Source organism: Psittacula echo (assembly GCF_963264785.1).
Source record: "Psittacula echo genome assembly, chromosome: 5".
In the NCBI taxonomy this organism is placed as follows: domain Eukaryota; kingdom Metazoa; phylum Chordata; class Aves; order Psittaciformes; family Psittacidae; genus Psittacula; species Psittacula echo.
In genome coordinates this window covers 1633117-1654294 of record NC_137739.1, presented here as the reverse complement: position 1 = coordinate 1654294, position 21178 = coordinate 1633117, and the positions used below count along the sequence as shown (strand labels likewise).

General features: G+C 46.1%; 2 protein-coding genes across 4 annotated transcripts in view; one reads left to right on the top strand and one right to left on the bottom strand.

Moving 5' to 3' along the window:
• Window positions 1–7289, bottom strand: part of LOC308221025 (mesothelin-like) — a 30330-nt gene extending 23041 nt beyond the window's left edge. Inside the window, exons 1-2 of one of the 3 annotated variants that reach the window (XM_080617835.1) lie at window positions 7163–7289; window positions 4899–5009 (exon numbers count right to left, since the gene is read on the bottom strand). The gene's annotated coding sequence lies outside the window, so the exon portion shown is untranslated. Of the gene's footprint in view, window positions 1–4898; window positions 5010–5508; window positions 5528–7162 lie in introns of those variants that run through there. The other 2 variants (XM_080617837.1, XM_080617836.1) reach the window with 2 other exon arrangements.
• Window positions 7290–7359: 70 nt separating this feature from the next.
• On the top strand, window positions 7360–20781 carry CIAO3 (cytosolic iron-sulfur assembly component 3). The gene is made up of 11 exons (XM_080617092.1): window positions 7360–7453; window positions 9210–9305; window positions 10865–11008; window positions 11227–11359; window positions 11734–11868; window positions 12199–12317; window positions 13276–13405; window positions 13653–13725; window positions 16865–16999; window positions 18073–18230; window positions 19146–20781. Exons 1-11 carry the CDS (start codon window positions 7388–7390, stop codon window positions 19382–19384), a joined length of 1428 nt encoding a protein of 475 aa, XP_080473218.1. The 5' UTR covers window positions 7360–7387; the 3' UTR covers window positions 19385–20781.
• The last annotated feature ends 397 nt before the right edge of the window (window positions 20782–21178 follow it).

Here is a 21178-nt window from a genome sequence, read left to right as displayed (position 1 = left end):
GACACAGCTGCAGTGCTCAACCCTTGCTTTAATTACCCTTTGGATGACAGGTCAGAAGGTGACAGACACAAGAGCAGCTTTTAGGAGGATCTCCAAACCAGACTGGACAGAGAACCAGAAGGAAAGAGAGAGACAGGAAGGTCAAGTCTCAGCCTAGAGCAAAGCTTTTCTCTTCAGTGAGGCAACAGAGTCAAACCTGACAAAGGGAAATGCCTGGAGCTCACAGAAGGAGTGATGCAAAACCTGTGGTCTAAGGCTCCAAGCCCACAAGAATGGAGTTATGATACAGTCATTACTTGCACTTACAGGAGCTAAGTACTCCCTGTACAGATCTGAGGCTTACTGAGACTTGGAATGTAAAGGAAGACTCCCACTAACTGAAACAAGCCTGTGTGAAACCTCTTCCTTCCCTCTCCAAAAACACAAACAAGGAAACACTGCTCAAAAAATGCCCACCTGTGAGAACTGGACCTTGGTGGCAGTGAATCAAACAGCATTACCCAATGGATGGCTGTGTCCTTGCACAGCAGTCTTAATCCTGCTCTGACCAAAGCTGCTGTCACCTACCTGCAGAATCACAGAGGAGTAACCCAGGAGAGCTCTGCAGGCACTCACCAGAACATCTCCTGGCTTAAGAGTGGCTCAGCCTTCCAAGCACCATGCCTGGAGCAATGTTCTGCGTTGGCAGGCTGAAAGGTTCTGGGTAAAGGCATTTTTGGAAAGCCTTATCTTGGAAGTAACCTATAAAGAAGGTTTTCTTCTTGAACATAACTGTCGTAGTCAGTGTTGGGAAGGACAGCTCTGAACAGGCAACTGTGATGTTTGCAGCAGAGCATTTTGGGCTGTTTCAGCTGAAGAGCCACTTTTCTCTGCAAACCAAAGCATTCACAGGACCAATGGGGTAGATCAGAAAAAGAAGCTGACTCTCCACACAGGACTTAAACTGCACAGCTCTGCCTCAAGGAGTGGCAGATGCAAGAAGTGGCCACTGCTTCAGAAAGCAACTGAGCAACATTTATGCCCTTAGATCAATGCAAGAACAGTTTCAAGTTGACAGGAGTGATTCTTATCTCAGGGTAGATCTTGAAAGGAATGTGTGAATGCACAGCTCACATCCAGCCATGTGCCTGTGTGCGTTATGTGCCTGCCTGGTAAATGTCAGCTAGAGAGATTCTGATAAACAAGGCAACATTTGGTTCAATGAGCAGCTTGTCTTACCCCTGTTTGCTTTAGCATTTGGTTAGAAGCAAAAAGAAATATTACTGGTTTCAAGATGTTGCTGCACCCACACCTACAAATGCCAGTGGGGTCACCAGAACCTGAGAGTGAGGGTTTGTGTTTTACAGCCCAAGCAAGACCATCCATCCTCCCCTGCATGCACTGACAGGCTTTTGCCTGAGGCTGCTGCTAAGCTTCAAAGGAGGAGAGAGGAAAGCCAAGGCAAGGACCTGCCTACTGTCAAACACATGAATCCTTGGTCACCTCAGGACTAAAACCCAATCCTCATTTATTCCCTGTTGTAGTCATCCCAGAGCAAACCCAGCTCTGGCCACACAACACTCCCACAGCTATTTTCTGCACGCTGCTAAAGGAAGTGTAATAATACAAAGGCAGTAGAAATGCTTAAGACTGGCTAAAAAGTCCGAATAGCATCAAATACCAGTTTACAGCTGGAAGTAAACCCCAACTGCCATGTTACACCTTGCCAGAGGTTTACACAAAAGGTTTTGTTTGCTGTCTACCTCCCTTTCTCCTCTGCAACGTTTCTCTTGCACAAAGTCAGAAACCACCTACATCTGACCCTCACACCTTGACCTCAATTACGAGCCAAACCAACCTACACCAAAAGGTGAACACTCTGCTCTCTCATCTTCCTCTTTCAGCAAGGTTTCTGTTCATGCTGGTGACCAACCGGCTGCACTAGAGAGCAGAAGTGTTTAGTAATGCCCTAGCCCTACCTGCTTAGCTGCCCACCAGGGCAGGATCTTGAGGCTATGCCTATTGGAGACATTAACAGCCAGCACTAAGAAGCACAACCATTACTGGAAGACCAGTTTCAAGCAGGAGGAGGCCCAGAGCTCACACACTCTCCCAGAAACCCAGCCCGGCCTTGAAAGGCTGCTCAGGAAGAACCAGGCTGTCACAACACTGACCTCAGCCATCAGTTCAGGCTGTACCATGGTGCTCACAGCATTAGAAGTACCTGGCACTCCAGGAACAGCACTACCGGCACCAGCTGCTGCGCCATGTTCTCACAGCTCCCATGTCCTCTGGCTGAGTGGGCCCTCCCAAAGCACACACTCACCTTCCAGAGGGCCAAGCAAGAAAGAACGAGGTGCTGCGGGCACCCAGCAATGTCCCTGCTCCTTTTGGCTCTGTTGTGAATATCACCAGCATTTGGCCACCTCTACCATGCACTGAAGTGCAGCAAAATACAGCTATAATTGACAGGCACTCCTTAGTCTCAAGCACAAAGCTCTGCCTCTGTATTCTAGAGCCTCAGAAACTTGGTATTCTGTATGAGTCAGCCACTTGCTAAGACACTGTGTGTGTTCTCAGTTGCTTCTCCTTATAGCAACGCTGACACCTTGCGATGCAGCAGGGCAGTCTGACCTGCCCTCTCCTTTATATATATATATATTTATATACACACGTGTATGCACATTGTCACCTATAGGGTGACAGGTTACACATACCTCTAAGGAAGAAGTGGGGGAAAGGTAAGAGCCCAGATTAGGAAACTGAGAGATGCAGCTCTTGAACCAGGAAGCATAACCCAGTTTCTAGCATGACTAAAACCCTTCTCCCACTCTCCCTGAACCTCAGTCAGCCAAAGGTCTGACACTGTAAGTACCTTCTCCCCACAGCACTGAGCATCTTGCTATGCCAAGCACCTGCAAGGGGTTTACTTCAGCTGGTCCTGCCCCTTCCTACTTTGCAGGGTAAGATAAGGAAGGTTTAACCTCTTCCTGCTACATCTGATGAAAAGTAAACACATACCACCCACGTCAATCACTGAAACTGGCTGAACATTTACCACAGCACATGGAGCCATACACAGGCAATTTGCCTGGCTGTGTCTTTATCTACCAGGACAGGAAAGGCAGGAGAAATATAGGACATTAAGCAGTGTGTTAAGAAGCATATGGCAAGGTCACAGCTGTAGAGAGAACTGGGGAAGGTAAGAAAAGCACTGCAGGGTCAGTTCTTGTTCCTGCCTCCTGCAACCTCTCAGCCCTACAGGCACCTATAGGGTCACTGCCTCAAGCCACCAGAGCTGTGCAGAGCCCTTCCTTGCTCTGTGGGCTCAGGACATCCATCAGAGCAGCCAGCGTGCCTCTAGGACCAGGCTGCCACAAGGAACATGCGAGCACCAGAGGGCACCAGGAGCTCCGGACACCCTTCGGCTCTTTCCTGGGAATCTCTCCCACTGCCACTGGAGGTCTCTGCTAAGCCACTCACCTGGGGAAGGGCCGTGGGGAAGGAGCTGCTGTAACTGAGCAGGATTTCACACAACAGCGTCTGCTCCTGTGGAAACTCTACCGGGAAATGCTCATGACAAAGGTTGAGTCATTTCTGTTTGGGTTTTTTTGTCTGTCATATAGAAACACAGAATCAGACTGGTTTGGGTTGGAAAGGACCTTAAAGCTCATCCAGTTCCAACCGCCTGCCACAGGTAGGGACACAGGGATAACCATCTTATCAGGAGAATACAAATTCCATAGGAAGACAAGAACTTCAATGACAAGCTCCAAACAGCAGTGGCTGATAAGACACAGGAAGAGGAGATATGAAATTATACATGGTCTGCTGAGAACATGCTCACAAATGTCCTGCCTAGCAGCAGAGAACAGCTATTATTGAAGTCAGTCACAGGTGAACCTTCAGACTTCCAACTCTGGGATTTTCATGGCCAGATATAAAGTATACCTGGAAGATGAGCCAGAAGAGTTCCTCCTGCTCCAGTATGATCTTCATCTCGCTCCAGCCCTCACTTTACCTTAACTTGGGTGCACAGTCCAGTGTAAAAAGTTCCTTCTCAGAGTAATTTGGGAAGCACATCCACCACTCCAACCCAGAGCCAGACTGTAAACAGCAAGAGCTTCTCTACCACTGATCTGTGCTAGTCTAATGCCTTATAAAAGGTTCTAAACCAGGCCCCTAAAACTGTTAACATCCATTAAAACATTTGTGTATGAGTGAGTGAGAGACTCTGCTGCTTGTCCTGGTCCTGCTGTTCCTAGGAGTTATCAAAAGCCAAGCTGCTGAGGAGTCTGAGCATGCCCCAGCCTCACCTCTCAATGTGAGGACTCTGCTGACTGCTCTCACAGTGGGAGTGGAAGGGAAAGGAAATTCAAGCACCTGCTTTGCTTTGCTGTCCAACTCTGCTGACAAAAGAAAAAGTGAATTGCCAAGGTCAACTCCCCCCCAGCAAGGACACAGTCAGGTCATATTTCCAACTGTTATTGTTCAGCAGGAGAGGAAGGAAGGGGAGGAGAGCAGCAAAGAGGAGAAACTGGGGTCATTTTGCCAATTATTCCTTCACCACCTTTTCTGCTAAGCTTCATCAAGGCTTTCTAACAGCTCTGCTCATCACCTGCTGCAATTCCTTCCTCCCTCCAAGCTCTGCTTTCCTGGAAGCACTGAAGTTCAAGAAAGGATGCTGGTGATGGCAGCTGAGATCCCCTCCCACGTGTTACTGACATGGCCTTGGGAGACACAGCTATGTGGCTGCACAGACTGTGCATTCTACTCCCCCATGTCAAGAGGACAGTGGTGAAGCTGCTGTCCCTCAGCACCCTGTGCCCATACTGCCAAGCTTTGGAAGTGCTTTGTGCTGTAGTCACGTTTGCATCACTGGTTATTGATCAGGCAAAGTATCAGTCATGGGTTCCTACCTTCATTCTGTCCATGTGGCTGGAGCAGACTTCACTGAGCAGGAATAGAGCAGGTCCAGACTTGATTTAAAGTCTCCTTGGAGCTTGTCCTCTCTGTGGGTCCTACTTGCACTGCATGGGGATATAACCCAGAGTTAGAATTGGCTCTGGTATCATCATTAAATAATTTAAAATATGGTGTTTTCTGTGCCTTTCATTAATGTCACCATGGCTGCCCTGAAGGGACAGAGGTTGTCTCAGTTTCTAACACTGCCTTATAACTAGACCTGTAGGGTTTTTTTTCCTTTCTAGGGATTGCTTGTAAATTCAAAGATGAATGAGAAACTGGATTGACATAAATCCTGAGGAATTCAGAGCAACTGCCCCATCATGGTCACTTACACATTCTCAGGCCTTAATCCAGAAGAAATGGACATAACACATAGCAAAACCAAGCACTGGTGCCAGCCCTGCCTTGAAGACTTCACCACCTCTGCACAGAGCAGGGCCAGGCTCTTGCACAACCCCACCTGCACTTTGCTAACACGACCCATCCATTACTACTCAGCTTAAAAGTCTCTACTATGTAACTACTCAATGAGCAACTCCACATAATTGTATATGAACCTACCTAATTCTTGAGTTATTATTTCTCCTGTGTAGTAACTAAGTGCTCAGAGCCTGAAAGACTTGCTGGGACCTACTTTGGGTTTTCACCTTGAAGTAGTAGATACGCACAACTCAAGTGACTGAGTGAAAGGGGACTTGGGAGTGAACATCAAGTTCTCCCTGGTATTGACACCCTTGTGCTTGTTTAGAATGCAGATTGCAAAGGGCATGTCCCCCACTGCTTCACACAACCCAATTGTAACCAACTTCACAGATGACTTTTGCTCTTTCCCTTGGGATTCTACTCCACTAGTAAAGCATTTCCAAATGGGTTTATGGGAAAGCTATCAGGAAGTAGAACAGTTATTCCAGACCCTTGATCATTGCCCCTGTGGACAACCTCTGTGGATTCAGAGCTGATGAGGTGTCTTCATATTTATTTCAGCATCTCCTGTAACCAGAAGAGCAATAACACATATGAAAGCCCACACTTTTTACTGTGCTCTCCCCCTCTGTTTAGTAAGATTCTAACTTCTCTCTAGTGAGAAGATATTGTAGCCCAGAGAAAGCTCCACAACACAGCAATCAACAAGGGTGTTTGTTCTTCAGACCTCATCACTTCTTTACAATCATCTAGAGCTGAAACTGATGTTAAAATCATGTAGAAACCCGCAGCCTGGTGCATTTGTTGGTGAAGGTGTTGTCTGGAGCCCCATCCTTTCATCTTAACCAGAGGTTTTGAAGCTACAAGGACAAAACCCAGCAGTGCTTTCAGGAGCACCCCAGTCACTACGAGTTTCCCTGTGCACTCTGCCTGCAGCTACACCTGGAAAGGCCAAGCAGCTCTGTTCATTGACAGCAACCTGCACTGAGCCCTTCCCATCTGGTACCTCAGGGCGCTTCTACAAACAGCACCAAGGTATTATTTGTGAAATAAAGCTCTTGTTAATGTGTATTAAGTTCGACTCTTCAAGAGCCCAACTCTGCAAGGCTTTCCCTGCAACACCAACTCTTCGAAACGTCCAAGCAGGGTCTGCAATCGAGATGCCAAGTTCTCAACCGGGCAGCACCGCAGCCTCACCAGCAGCCTTGAAAACCTGTTCACCGCTTTCTCCACTGTTTCTCATGTAAGTGAAACAGCTTCCTTCAAAGAACAAGTAATTTCCCACACTCTGACCCTCTAATACACAAACCATTGTGCATTCACATGAGCACAAGCTATGCAGGGAGGAGTTACAGCTTCAAACCCTCATCCTGTGTGAGCAGCAGCCCCACCTGCTGCCACCCCAGTGGGAGAACAGTCCCAAGAAGGGTGACAGGTACCTAGGCCACCTCCACAGGCGCAAGAGCTTTGAGGACTTACTCTGAGACATGAATTATAGACCCGTAGAACAGTTAGGGGTGGAAGGGACCTCCAAAGCTCATCTAGTTTAACATCGTGCAATGAGCAGGGACACCTTCACCTAGCTCAGCTTGCCCAGAACCACATCCAGCCGTGGATGTCTCCAGGGATACACCATCCACCACCTCTGTGGGCAATCCCCTCCTCGACCTGCTGCTCACGCTCCTCTGATGCGGCCCAAGGCACGACTGTCGAAGAAACCTTGCCCAAGCCTCACAATATTCACAAGGCAAAAGGTCGGGACACCTCCCTCCCTATAGTGCCTACACCTTACCTCAGCCTGACACACCTTCCACTGCAGCCTGTGAGTTAGCACACACCCTGCTTGAGGGACACCCTCCTCTGTCTGCAGCGCCGATCCACCTCACCCCGACACCCGCCATTGCGCCCTGCCGCCTCACCGTCCTTTCCGGCAGTGTGGTATCTCTCCTTTTACGACAGCGCAGCGTTTCTCCTTTTACGGCAGTGTGGCAGGTCCCGTCCCGCTGCGCCCGGCGCGATGGCGTCCCCGTTCAGCGGCGTGCTGCAGCTCACCGACCTGGACGATTACATCGGGCCCTCGCAGGTGGGTGCGGGACGGGGCTGCGGGGCGGGGAGCGGGGCCAGGACACGGCCCGGGCCCGCAGACCCCTGCTCCGGGAGCCGCCGGGTGGGCCCGGCCAGCGCCGCCTGGAGGGGGGGCACGGGAAGATGGCGCTGAGGGAGGAGGGTGACAGCAGACGCCTACTATGGGGGGACCTGATCGCTCCCTACAAGTGCCTGACAGGAGGATGGAGCCAGGAGGGGCTGGGCTCTGCTCCCAAGGAACAAGGGATGGGACAAGAGGAAACGGCCTCAGGCTGCACCAGGGCAGGTTTAGATGGAGCTGAGGAACAATTCCTTCCCCAAAGGGTGCTCAGGCATTGGAACAGGCTGCCCAGGGCAGGGCTGCAGGCACCGTCCCTGCAAGTGTTCACACAGCGTGGAGACGAGGCCTCAGTGCCATGGGTTAGTGGTGGCCTTGGCAGGGCTGGGAGCGGTTGGACTGGATGAGCTTAAAGGGCTTTTCCAGCCTCATTGATTCCATGATTCTATTTGATTCTAAATAAAAGGGGAACAGGACGGGGGTACCTCGTTGTCTCCTCCATGCGCAGGAAATAGAGAGGGCAATGATGCTGATGGGTGCAAACTTCTGTAAGCAGCAGAAGAGAGATATCTTGGCACAGCAGCTGGTCGGTCATTTCCACCCTCGTCTGGAAACTGCCCTGATAAATGTTAATCTAAGACCCAAAAAAACCCCTTAACCCTAAATGAGTTTCTTTGCACATTTATCCACATAAGGCACTCATGCCAGAATACAGGAATGGGTGGCAGAGAGAAGGGAATGAGCAGCAAGGATGGGTCAAGGTTATTCCTTTTGGAGTCTTCAAGCACTAGCGAATGTATGAGAGTAATCACGGAATGGGTTGGAAAGGACCTTAAGATCATGTAGTTCCAAGCCTCCCATCATAGACACATTGGCTGACAACAGTAAAACCACTCTGAAATGAGACCTGTGGACTGGAGAAGAGCAAGCTCCATTAACTCCCAGCAGTGCTTGGGTTTCCTGGTGAAGTCTTTCACATACATAATGCAACCTGCTTTCTGTTTCAAGTAGAGATTGTATTCAGTGAGCATCACTGAAGCATCACGGTGACTTGGTCCTGCCAGTCTCTGCAGGACATATAGTAAAGCTGGATTAATTATGGAGGATGTTGGCAGAGCAAAGATGGTAAAAGGCAAAGGGGATCCCAGCTGTAGAAGTAGGACAAGGAGTCATAAGGTGCCTAAACAATAAAAATCACACCAAATGCAAAAAACACCCCTGAGACTTCATCACAGAACAATACAGAACACTGGAGGGAGTCAATCTGAGGTCGCCAGAGCCCTTTCCACATTAAATGAGCCTTCATTGGCACAAGGCACATGTTGACTGTAGTGGCCACGCCTCCATTGCTTAAATCTTGCAATGAAGAGTGCATCTGTAAGATTGGAGAGGGGAGGCTGCAGAGAAGCCTCTGTTCCTTTCAAGGCTCCCTAGAACACCGCTGTGTTCTTCAGAAAGAACAGCAAAGTGTCCTCTGCTTTTGGGATGATGCTGGAAAAGTGTTCCTTCTGTAAGAAAGGGGTAAGAAGTTTTGGCTTTTACATTTTGCATCTGTGATTTTAGATGTTGTAAAATCCAGCACAGCTTAAGGGACAGTAAGAAGCAGCAGCATTCACTATAGAAATAGTTGTTTGATCTAGTAAATCTGCCTCTTTGTTGCTCATGTTCTCACTTTGAGGCTTTATTTCTCTTTCAGGAATGTATCAAACCTGTAAAAGTGGAAAAAAAGCTTGGGAAAGCAGCAGCCAAGATCAGAATTGAGGCAGATGGAAGCTATTTTCAGATCAATCAGGTCGGTGTGATTTTTCTTCTGTGTTGTGGAAAATAGCCAGAAAACCTGAGTGTATTGTTGAGAATTTGAGTAGTCTGCAACTATTTAATGCGTCAGAGAGGAGCAGGATGTTAGAAAAGTGTCACTTTTGCTGTCACCATTCTCATACCCATTTTCCAAAGTCCAGCTTTTAGTGACCTGGTTTTATAAGCAATAATTCCAATTGTGTCAGTGTTTTATGCCCTGAAACACTGGCTTTGATTAATGATGACTTTCCATATCAAAACAGATAAGCCAAGTCTATTTTGCTGTCGGTACTTAAGTATTAGCAATTCCTAGGTTATTTGTGACAATGTCTTTTCTTATTGCGTTATGCCACAGAGAGGTTCAATTAAATAACCTTAGATTTTGCTCGATTTTGTCATAATAGTTCAAATTATTTGTTCAGTAGCCTGCACAATTCATAACATTCCAAAATTAATGCCAAGTTTTGCAGGATGATTTTCCTGTTTACCCAGAGCAGGTCAGCATTTATTAGTTAACCAAGCTGGGAATTCATCTCAAAATGGTACATTTAACTTCAGGCAGATGATGACCTTGTCATTTAGAAAAGGGGGATACAGCACTTCCAAAGAGTCCAAAGTTTCTTATTTTAAGGTTTTAATTTAATGCTATCTAATTGCTTGGGCTGTTTCTGCCTATATTGAGAAGTGACATTTAAGAGGAAAGTCTCATGGGAAAGCTGACTTATTCAGGTCAAATACTGTGAAAAATACTTCCTTCCAGTGGCAAGCCACACATTGGGATTTGCTGTGACACTTTTCCCATCAGTGCCTGAGTTTTGCACACAGAAAGACTGCAGAACACTCAGTATCAATGAAACAGTTGTAGTGAGCTGTAGTTTGGTTACATGATCTATGCACCAGGAGTGAAATTAAGGGTTCTGTGAAGAAACAGCTCCAGTGTATTCAGTTGTGGGTTGGAACTAGATGATCTTAGGTGCTTTCCAACCCAAACCATTCCAGGAATACCATGAGCAGTATCTGATAGAGCTGGCAAAGCTGGCATGCTTTCTCCAGGGCAATATTCAATGCACGCTGGAGATGGGTGCTTAAAGGCTTAGTTAGGATCTCTGTGGTCTATAGTCTCATGGTTAAAACAGTGACTGCAATCTTCAGCCACCCACAAGTTGAAAACCCCAGCAAGATAAACCCTCTTTGCCTCTGGGATTGTAGAATTGAAGCGTTTTGGAGCAGTGTTAGCCCACCACGTAGCACAAATAGTTGTGGCCTAAGCAACTGTTTGCATTTGATGGGAGTTACGGTCTTGGTCTTGCTAGAATTGTCCTGAAGTTCCTCAGCATGTTTGCATCTGGTGCCAAATAATCCTATTCAAACAGGAAACTTCAAAGATATTTGTCACCCTCCTCTTCTTATTAAAAGATACCTTTTCAATGATGAGTTGAGAGCATAAAAAGGCAACATCTTTCTACTAAACATAGTAAAAAACATAGTAAAAGTGGGAAAGCTGTCCCTCATCCTACCTGTGATCAGAACTGGCTCTGATCTGTTTCTTTACAGGATGGAGGAGCACAGAAACTGGAAAAGGCTAAAATTACCCTCAACGACTGTTTAGCTTGTAGTGGCTGCATCACATCAGCAGAGAGTGTTTTAATCACTCAGCAGAGCCACGAAGAGCTCTACAAAATGCTGGCTTTTAACAAGGTAGGTGACAAGTCATGGCAAATGAGTATCAGAGAGCTGAGGACATCCTCAGTGCACTGCTGTGCTTCTTCCAGTGTTGTAAGAACATGGGTTTGGAAAGGACCTTTAATGTTGTAAGTTACTGACTTCAGAGTTAAGTATCTGATGTTGTAGTGATGAGGGTTCTGCACGTACCTTACTAATATGGTCTGAACAGTGTTGTTTGTTGGGTTTTTCAGACTGCCACTCTCAGTGAACAGAAGTTGGTGGTGGTTTCTGTTTCACCCCAGTCCAGAGCTTCACTGGCTGCAAGGTGTAAAATGGGTGTCCTGGAAACAGCAAAGAAGCTGACTGCCTTCTTGAAGAGTTTAGGCAAGTGTGGTGGTGTGTTCTGTTAATCACAGAGGGGTTAAGCATCACAAGGAGCACAGAAGTTTGATGTGATACAGCCTCCCCATGGACTCACAATGCTTCGTAGCTGGCATTAGCTAAAATGAGAACTGTCTACAGCTGCACTCACATGATAAACTTGGAGTGATGGAAGGAAGGAACTTGGCATTTTAGATTTGTAGTCCTCCTGCCACTTTTGCTCATCTAATTGTGCTAGGGAAAGAGGATCACTCGTGACTGCAGGGGTTGGTACCTGTAAATAAGATGTGTGTTTTGAGTCTGGTTTGACTGAAGGGTTTTGTTGTAGTTTGCTGTCTCTCCCCTGGGAATTCTAACCCAGATGCTGTACTCTCTAGGTGTGCACTATGTTTTTGATACAACCTTCTCAAGAAACTTCAGCCTATTGGAGAGCCAACGAGAGTTTGTGAAACGCTTTCGGAAGCAATCAGAAGACAAAAAGGCTTTGCCAATGCTTGCTTCTGCCTGTCCAGGTATGGCACTGAATTACTTATGGAAATAATACAATGGCAGATGAATAGTACAGAACAGAACCCCCAAAAGTTGGTCAGAAAACTGTAAGTGGATAGATGTACTTAGAGGATTACTCTCTTCACAATACACAGAGATCTCAGTGTTAATAGCAGTGATCCATACAGTTACGTAATGATGTGTAAATTGGATCTTGTGTGACAGTTCCTTTGCTTTTTGTGCTGAAGCCAGGCTGAAAATGGTTATTAATTGTTATTAAGCCTAGGATTGAGGGGAGGGTGAAGGGCTGCTTGTTCTGTTCTAATTTAGTTTGCTAATTACACTCTTACCAGGTTGGATCTGCTACGCAGAGAAAACCCATGGCAGCTTCATCATTCCTTATATCAGTACCACCAAGTCTCCACAGCAGGTCATGGGCTCCTTGATCAAGGGCTGTTTTGCAGAGCAGCAGGTAAGGCTCTGAAGCGTGCACTGTGATTCATGGCAAACAGCTAAAATTGAAGGCATTAAGCTGCTATTTTGTATTTTGCTAGATATTATAAATTAAAGGTAAAAATTCCCTTGCAGAAACCAACAAAGGCAACATCTTTCTATTTTATCTAATGAGAAGTTAGCAACTAGGGCAGTAACACTAAGCACATACTGCATGGACTACTTAATTTGTGTGTCACTTGGGAAGGCTTGAGGGGCTTATTTTTCAGTGTCTCTGTGCTCTCATCTTGGCTACATATGGTATTTTCATGTTTAGAGTAATTTATCTGAAGTTATTCAGCAAGGCAAAACTTCAGTCAGTGCTTACGTGCAGATCATGCCTTGCCTGAAAGTGATTTGCTTGTTCCCAACTTAATGTTCTGTTGCCGTTTGACTTAGTTCTGTTCTCAGTCTTTAACCTTTGGAATCTTTCCAAATGTAAATCTGATACTTAATGCTATAACAGCCTAGATTTGTCCAGTAAGAAAACTAAGCACCAGTTCTGATTGTATGATTTATTGTCCATTAATGAGCAGTGATTTAACACTTGCATTGAGTAAATGCTGACATCTGCATACTTGCTGCAGAAATTGGCAGCTACTAAGAGTATTTGGCACAAGATACTGAAACAATGGCCTGGAGTCAGTGACTTTGTTTCCTCGGCCTGTGGTTATTTCTTGGATGGTCAGGAGTGTTTTTTTGACTCCAGATCATTTCTTAGTTGCTGATGCAGGGGCTGGGGTTTAGTAGCACAGAAGCAGCATATTCTATAACTGCATAATATTAGGAATGCACTTCAGTGACTGACTTTAGATCATCTGCATTAGCAAAAGGAGGTGGGGGGAAACATCATTCTCATTTCTACCAGGAAAACATCTCCCTCAAGAGCTTGGTTTGATGTTGGCCAATCCAGCTGCACAGCTTTGTCTTTCTTCCAGCACTTAACACCCGACCAGATATACCATGTAACAGTGATGCCCTGTTATGACAAAAAGCTAGAGGCTTCAAGGCCAGACTTTTTCAACCAAGAGTACCAAACTCGTGATGTGGACTGTGTAATCACCACAGGTAAGCAGAGCCAGAAACAGTCCCGCTAGTGTATGGAAGCCTCAGAGCAAGGCTTTTACTAGTTTTAATAATAACCCTTTGTCTCTCAAGAGAGGATGTAGTGTATGGAATTGCTGTATAATTGCATTTGATAATGCAAATCGTATCCTGGCAGAAACTGTAGATGAAACCTTGTGTACTGATCTGTGGATTTTGGTTTTCCTTATCCTGAAAATAAGAACTTTTTATGTCTGTGGTTCTGTTTTAGGAGAAGTGCTCAAGTTGTTGGAACAAGAAGGAGTCTCTCTATCAGATGTAGCTCCTGCTCCACTGGATACCATGTAAGAACAAAATCTTAGTTGCACCTTCAGTCATGTTTTCACCCAGCATTTCTAGAGTTCTTCAGCAGATTTCCCCTTTCCCCTCCTGTTCAACACAAGCTGCATGTGTTTGCATTCAGTTTGTTTTCCTGTGTTAATTGAAACCAGACAGTTGTGCACTGAAATACTTAATCTACAGAATATGATGAACTTTTGGAGAATCTGTACCTATTTGTTCTAGATCTTAGTAGCCCAAGGATCAGCAGCTCTCATTGTAAACCAGCAGAGCTGCTAGAATGAGCTCAGCAAAACTATAATGGCAAAATGATTGTGGAAAGAAGTACAAACTGAGACAGTCATTTACTTCCATTGCTGTTACTCACAGTGTAGCTGGTGGAATGCTGCAAAAATCCACCTGCAGCCTTTGAGAAGTGAAAGAATCTCCATCAGTGCTAAAGAGTTTGCTAAAACAAAGCCTGTTACTGCCCTGTGTTGTTTGCTCATCTCTGTTCTATGTTGTCAGAGCTACTGTATTCCAGAGTTAAAGCGTAAGTTGGAAATACTCAGGTGTCTCAGCTCATCTCTAGGAGTCTTGTAAAAAAACCAATCTAAGACACGTGCAAACCAGATGAGACTTTGGTTGCTTGAACTGAAGAGTAACATCTGGTTAAGGGACAACTGCACAGAGATCTAAGTGATGGTTTAAACATTAAGATCCCATTTTACTCCTCTCAGCTGATGTGCAGTGCTGGTTCTGTACTAACACTAAACCAAAGCATTCTTCAGTGTAAAAGACATGTCTTCATAGCACTTTGTACATGAATAAACAGAAAGGCTGCATGTTTGGCAACCTTTAGGCATTATGAAAGATAAGTCTATGGTTCAAAACCTTCACTTTTTACGAGAGTTTTTGATCCTCCAAATATGCAGCATCCAGCACATGCTTAGATCAGGATTTAATCTGTTTTCAGCTGCACCCCTTGCAGCTGGGACACTCTTGATTTGAAATGTGGTTTATTCCTAAATAGGCCTCAAGTTTTTCCAGTACAACCAAGTGCCATTGGCAGCCTTTGCTTGAGAGCTGCCTGATCAGCACATGGCTGTTGACTGAGCCGTGAAGGGAAGTGTCCATACATGAGGCCTATTTCCTAGATTAAGTTGTTACAGTGGTCAGTCTTGTGGTTCTGCAAAGAAGAAGAATGCGAGGTAGAAACTCTACTGTCATCCAGTCCCTTTCATCTAAGGAATACTTAGAGATTTACAACAATGTGCCTGCACAGAGCCTCAGGTTCCTTCTGCTACACTGCAGTGTATCAATGGTGTAGGTTTCACCTAACACATTTACTAGCACAGATCTACTTATACACACTTTTTCCTGCGTTAAGTGTCTTTCTATAACATAACCCGTACACAGGTAACTTTCACATCAAAAAAGAAGTATCCTCAGCTATAAAAAATGCCTGCATGGTCGAGTCCCAAAGGTACAACTTCAAACTTTGCCCACATAAACAAGTACTTTTGTTGTACCTGCTCTATTGTTAGAGCACCAACAGAAAATGGAGAAGGAAAGAAGGTTCTGAAGTGTTTGGGTTCCCTTAGGAAATGACATTATGGAAGTGTCAGTTATAACATAGAACTGAATGTCTAATGACTTGATAAGCATCTCTGGCCAGGTTCTTAGGAGGACATTGTGAGCACCAGGCCTCATGCTAGCAGTGATAAAGCGCCTCTATCACCTTTTGGAGCTTTAACACACTGGGTAAATTGACTGCTTACAAACAGCACGTATTCCTCAGGACTTGGAGCACTCCAATGGCTCTTGTTCTGCTTTATCCCCCAGCACGTGGAAAAGCCCATTAAGAGGTTATTACATTTGGCAGCAAGAATGAACCCAAGTGCCAGAAATCCCGGGACTTTCGCTGCTGTAACTGTTTGCTCCAGGCCAGCGCTGAGGCTTCACTGGCAGGCTCAGTTTAAGAGAGCAGCAGTACGTGAGGCCAGACACACTGAAACATGCTGTTAATGAAGCTCAGTTCCTGTAAACAACATCACATTAAAAATAGGTTCAGCGGGCCATTGCAGGCTTGAGTGTTGCCTTCTGCAGCTCTGCCAAAACAAAGATGTTATCTGGGAGAGGCAACATCTTCCATTCGACTTGAAACTCTTTGGCCTGAGTTCAAGTGTTTTCCTTTCTGCAGCTGTTCGTAGGAGAATGCAAGTGTCAGTGCCTGAGGAGTGCTTATGAGCAGATCCCTCATCTTGTTATTCTCTCCTAACAAAAGCTATTGTTGTGGCTTCCATCTGGTGAGATATTCTCAAGAAACATTATCTTGACCTGTGAGTGGTTGGTTGTGTTTTGGCATGTCAGGGAGAGGGAATTACTTGTGCAGAACTAGAATGACAGAACTCAGGTTAAACACAACTGTGTTGTGCTTGAACCAGGATCCTGCTGAGGACAGCCACGTCCTGGCATCACTAGCTTTGTTAACCTTTCTTACCTGACTCTAAGCACACAAAACCACGACAGTGTGGGGTTTGTCTCTCTGTGCTTGTGGTCATAGCGCTGATACCTCCCAGCAGCGATATCTCAGGTCCCAGCAACCACATCTGAAATGGCTGGTTGCAAAGAGCATATAACATAGAACTAGAGCTTTCAATCATGAACTCTGCTTTTGTTGGTATTGCAGAAAACCTTTAGCACTGAGGAGACGACCGAGCCAAGACTTCTGCCAGGTTGTGTTCCCCAAGAGAAGCATGGGTTGCACAGACCCACACCACCATAGCTTTAGTGTTTCTCTCCCAAATCCAGGATGTTTGTAGAGGTATTAAACAGGAAGCTAACAAACTACACATTGCCCTTGTAACTTCAACATTCCCAAACATACTCTTGGTACACGAAGATTAAGTTGGCAGGATCAAGCCTGTTTGTGGCATGCAACGGTATTTCCAGTGAGCTGGACCAGAGGATGCAGGCAGCACAGAGTTAAAGCTGCTGGGCTCTAAAGCTATAAGTAGTGGGTTCCCAAGAGAAAAGGAAAAGCTAGGAGTTCAAGAAGAGTTTATTCTGTTGCTTTTGAGTCCCCTGGACCTTTGCATTTGTGCTGGTTGTTCTGGCTTATCACAGAGTTCCCTAAAACTGTTTCTTTCTTCCTCCCTGCAGATTCAGCACTGCAGAAGAGGAACTCACAAGCCACTCTGGAGGTGGTTCTGGTGGCTACTTGGAGCACATATACAAATATGCAGCCAAGGAGCTCTTTGGAATTCAAGTGGATACAGTTCAGTACAAACCTTTAAAGTAAGAAGCTTAAAGCCCTACAGAAAGCACTATTTTCATTGGAATTCTGTTCATGCTCTTATCTTGCTGATGGGCTGAAACTTTCTTTGCAATGTTAAAGATTTTACTCCAAGGCACAGGAATTGGCTTCTCACTCCCACAGTTGCTGGGCAATAAATCAGGCAGTGCTCACACAGCCTCTCCCTTGGAGAGTTCAGCCCCTGCACCACCCACAGGCTTGACTTTGGCCTGATGGATTTTCCCACTATCAAGTTGCAGCAACTTTTGGAGTCATTTAGAAGACAGAGCTCCCATGGATCTGGGCTGCCCCACCTGCAGCCAGGCCGATGAAGTAGTTGCTAATCTCACTGTCACAGAGCAGAAGAGCTTGTGTCAGGGCTTTGGGGCTCTTTTAGTTGTGCTGTGGAAGGCAGAAAACAAGTCCCTTGAGTTTGGGCATGGAGGCTCAGTCAGCTGAGATTCTTTGTACCAGCTACAACACTACTACAACAGCTACAATACTGTACCACCTACAGCACTACTACACCAGCTACAACACTAAAGTAGCATTTGTTATGAATTACATCCTTGATTAGTAATATTCAAGTTTAAGATTCTCTGGACCAGGAAGCAGAAGAAACAGTCCCCCTGAGGCTCACTATGAAATACATGATAAAAATCAAATTACTCACTCTTTTATCAGGAACAGGTATTGCCACCAACCTTAGGAGTCTGGAATCCTTCAGGAATGGTTTGCTCCCTGGTTTTATGACCCACTCCTATTTAAAAGCTTCCTCTAAATTGGCTGAAGCTGGCTGTAAAGCTCTGTCACAATGAAGCTCTTGTTCAGGCACCATTTGCTCAGCTTCTAAGGATTTATTCAACACAGGTGTTCCTCAGCAAAGCCAGCTCAGGTGGCAGGTCCTCCAACCAGGCTGAAAAGGATCTGTCAGATGGTTCCTTCATCTCTTTTCTTTGGGTGGCAAAGAACTAGGACAGCTTTCTTGAGCAAGACCTGACTTAGTACGGGGCTCTTTGAAGTTTAAAATAGAAGTTAATTGGGATAAGATATTTTCACTGCTCTTGTTCCTCAGAAACAAGGACTTCCAGGAGGTGACACTGGAGAAGGATGGAGCAGTCCTGCTCCAGTTTGCTTTGGCCTATGGGTTTCGAAACATCCAGAACTTGGTGCAGAAGCTGAAACGAGGGAAATCACCTTATCACTACGTGGAAGTCATGGCCTGTCCCTCAGGTAATGACCACACTGGGATTGTACTGCCTCAGCTCACAGCTGTGAGCAGCTCTATGGAGCTATACCCAAACCATGACACCAACAGGCAGCTTCTCACAGTCTGGATGTTGTGGCAAAGCTGCCAAGCAGCATCAGTATTTCAGTGCTGTTTGTACGTATGTATTCCTGCCTAGAAGCAGGAAATCCACTCTTCAGGATTTAAGGAATGACGATTAAATTCCAGTGCACTAAATTTACATAGTTAGTGCTTTTAAGGAAGCCCTTCTGGTTTTCTGAGCCCTTTGGTACATGAGGAGCTTCTTCCTCTAAAATTGCACAAAATTGATTGTTAATGCTTTTAGAGAACATTTGCTATGGCTGCTGAAGAGTCTCTTTCTACCTGTTTTATTCCCTTTTCCACCTTGTGCAAGCCCTCTGCTCTCTCTTTGCATCTGTGAGCCGATCTCCTTGGGGGTCTGCACAGCCCCAGCCCAAAAGGCCACTCAGCACCAGAACACCTCTTGGTGCAGCCAAATGCCATGTAGTCAAACTCCACCCCAACAGCAAACCCAGAACGTATCCCAGGCATGTTTCTTACCTTCATTTGAGACCCCAAGGCTGTTCTCACCTGGAATGTGTCCTGGCCTTTCTCTGGAGGCACAAGATGAGAGCCAGGACCTCCTGGCATCCCCGTGTCCCAGCTCTCTGCAGTCTGAATTGGCACTGGGGCACACCAGGCCCCAGGATCTCCCCTCTAGAGCTGCAGCTCTGCTGCTGTCAGGTAACTGAGGAGTAAACCACAACTATCACCATGCTCTCTTTATGTAGCTGTTTGCAGGTGCAGAGTACATGAACTGCAGTTGCGGTTTGGGTTTGTCTGACGAAGCTGAAGTGCTTTCTAACCTCAGGGATGTTTTCTCACCTTGTTGCCCGCAGGCTGTTTAAATGGAGGTGGTCAGATCAAACTCGATGGTGACTCCAGCAAGGATCAGCTGCAGCAGGTTGAGAGGTTGTATGAGTCTGTTCAGACTGCAGTTCCAGAGGAGAACCGGACTGTCCGTGAGCTCTATGAGCAGTGGCTGGGTGGTGTGGAGTCGGAAAAGGCTGTGAAAGCTTTGCACACAGAATACCACGCCGTGGAGAAGGCAAGCACTGGATTTAACATCAAATGGTGACACTGGGAGGCCCAGATACAGACACTCAGTGCCTTTGCGACCCAATTATGTTTAAGATGCTCAAAAGAGAGCTGAAGTTCTGTGCAATTTCTGACTCATGAGGGATGAGGAGGCAATGTGTGTATAGGCGGGCAATTTAATACCTACAGCTTTATGATTATTGAAGTGGTGTAAATAAAACCCAAACACTGGCTTTTATGCATTAGGCATGAAAGGATGAAACCGGCACTCTCTTTACAGCCCTGCTCCTCCCAGAACTGATGATTTAAGGTGCTGAAGGAGCTGGCTGTAGCCTCACCGAGGTGAGCTTTGTGCTCCATGACACAGTTACTCCTCCAGGCCTTGCTGCGTGTTCACAGCACTCATTTTTGTGGCTGTCTCTGCTGGGACACCCTCAGTGAGTTAGGAATGGTCTCATTAGACCTCAGGCTCTGCTTTACCATTTCACTGCCCTGAGGCAGTGTGGTTTCTTTGCACTGTCACGGGGGTAGTACCAGCATCCCATGAGCAGCATCTCTGGGGCTGCTTTTTGCCTGCTGAAATGTGAATTGAATGTTGAAGAGAAAGCTAAGAGTGACTTTTTTCCCTTTAATTATAACAGTTGTCTATAGCTGTGGGTAATTACATCTCTCTTTCTCTCACTAAATACACAGTGGAGGGAGTCACAGGATTGGCACATCTACCCCATCCTTGACAGCAGTTACTGATGGATAATGAGATTAAAGTCAGAGAAAACAGTATTTTCAGTGTTTCAGGAATTGCCAGCTTGCTTGCCAAGGAAGGACAAAGTCCTTGGTGTCTCTGAAAGGTGTTAACTGCACTAAGTTACTAGAAGGTGCCTGTGAGATGTAATCACTACAAGTAGTTTACCAGAGCAATCCAAGGGGTTAGTAAAGCACATCTGGTTTAATGCAGCATGTTGTGATGCTTTGCCAGAAGACAGATGGATGTGAAACAGCTTTGGGCTGTTGTTGCTGGAGGTGACGTGTGTCTGTCTCACTGTATTTATACGTGGGGGTGTTTTCAGAGCTGTGCACAGAAAAACAACTGAATTATGAACTGGTTTTGGTCTATTTAATGTGAATGTCTATTGGGAGCTCCAGTGTGTGTGTGTGGAGGGGAAGGATGTGCAGGAGGGTTCACAACTCTACCTGAACTCAAGGGGATGCTGGTAGATGTGGGATCTCTACTGGTGACTGCTGCAGCTGCAAGTGACCATGAGCTGAAGAACCACATTGCTGAATCACTTCAGTATTTCCAGTTCCTGCTCTGTGAGGAAGGACTCTGCAGGGAGTAAAGTGGGCAAAAGCTGCCCCATTACTTTGTTCCTTCAGAGTAAATGCAACCAGAGGGAGCTGGTGCCTGGATCTAGCTCAGGCTGAACCCTGGGCTGGGCAGGGATCCTCCCACCATTACTGCAGACCTTGAGCTCAGGCTGTCAGAGCAAAGCTGCCAGCCCTTGACCTGCGTCTCATTGCAGCACAGTCTGTGTCCTCCTCCAAGCTCCTCCTCTCTGTTCCAAGTAAAGCCAAGAGTGTAAAAGTCATTTTTGATACCGGTTTTTAATTAAAGCTGTACATTTTTCAGGGGCTGCTGATCAATGAGTGAATTCACAGTGCTCCTAAGGCGAGAACCTCCCCCTGCCCGCCCTCATTTCAGTGCTTTCAGTGCACCCTTTCCCATGCATAGCTTTAAAACACTGTTACACTAAACCAGGCAGTTCATCCACAGGAGGGACCACTGCTGACACAGGGTTGGTCCAAAAGTGCTGAGACCATCAACCCTGTACCTCAG

Coding starts and splice junctions, on each gene's coding strand:
- CIAO3 (XM_080617092.1), top strand. CDS start 7,388: ATGGCGTCCCCGTTCAGCGGCGTGCTGCAGCTCACCGACCTGGACGAT. Junction 7,454..9,209: donor ATTACATCGGGCCCTCGCAG/GTGGGTGCGGGA, acceptor TTTCTCTTTCAG/GAATGTATCAAACCTGTAAA. Junction 18,231..19,145: donor AGTCATGGCCTGTCCCTCAG/GTAATGACCACA, acceptor TGTTGCCCGCAG/GCTGTTTAAATGGAGGTGGT.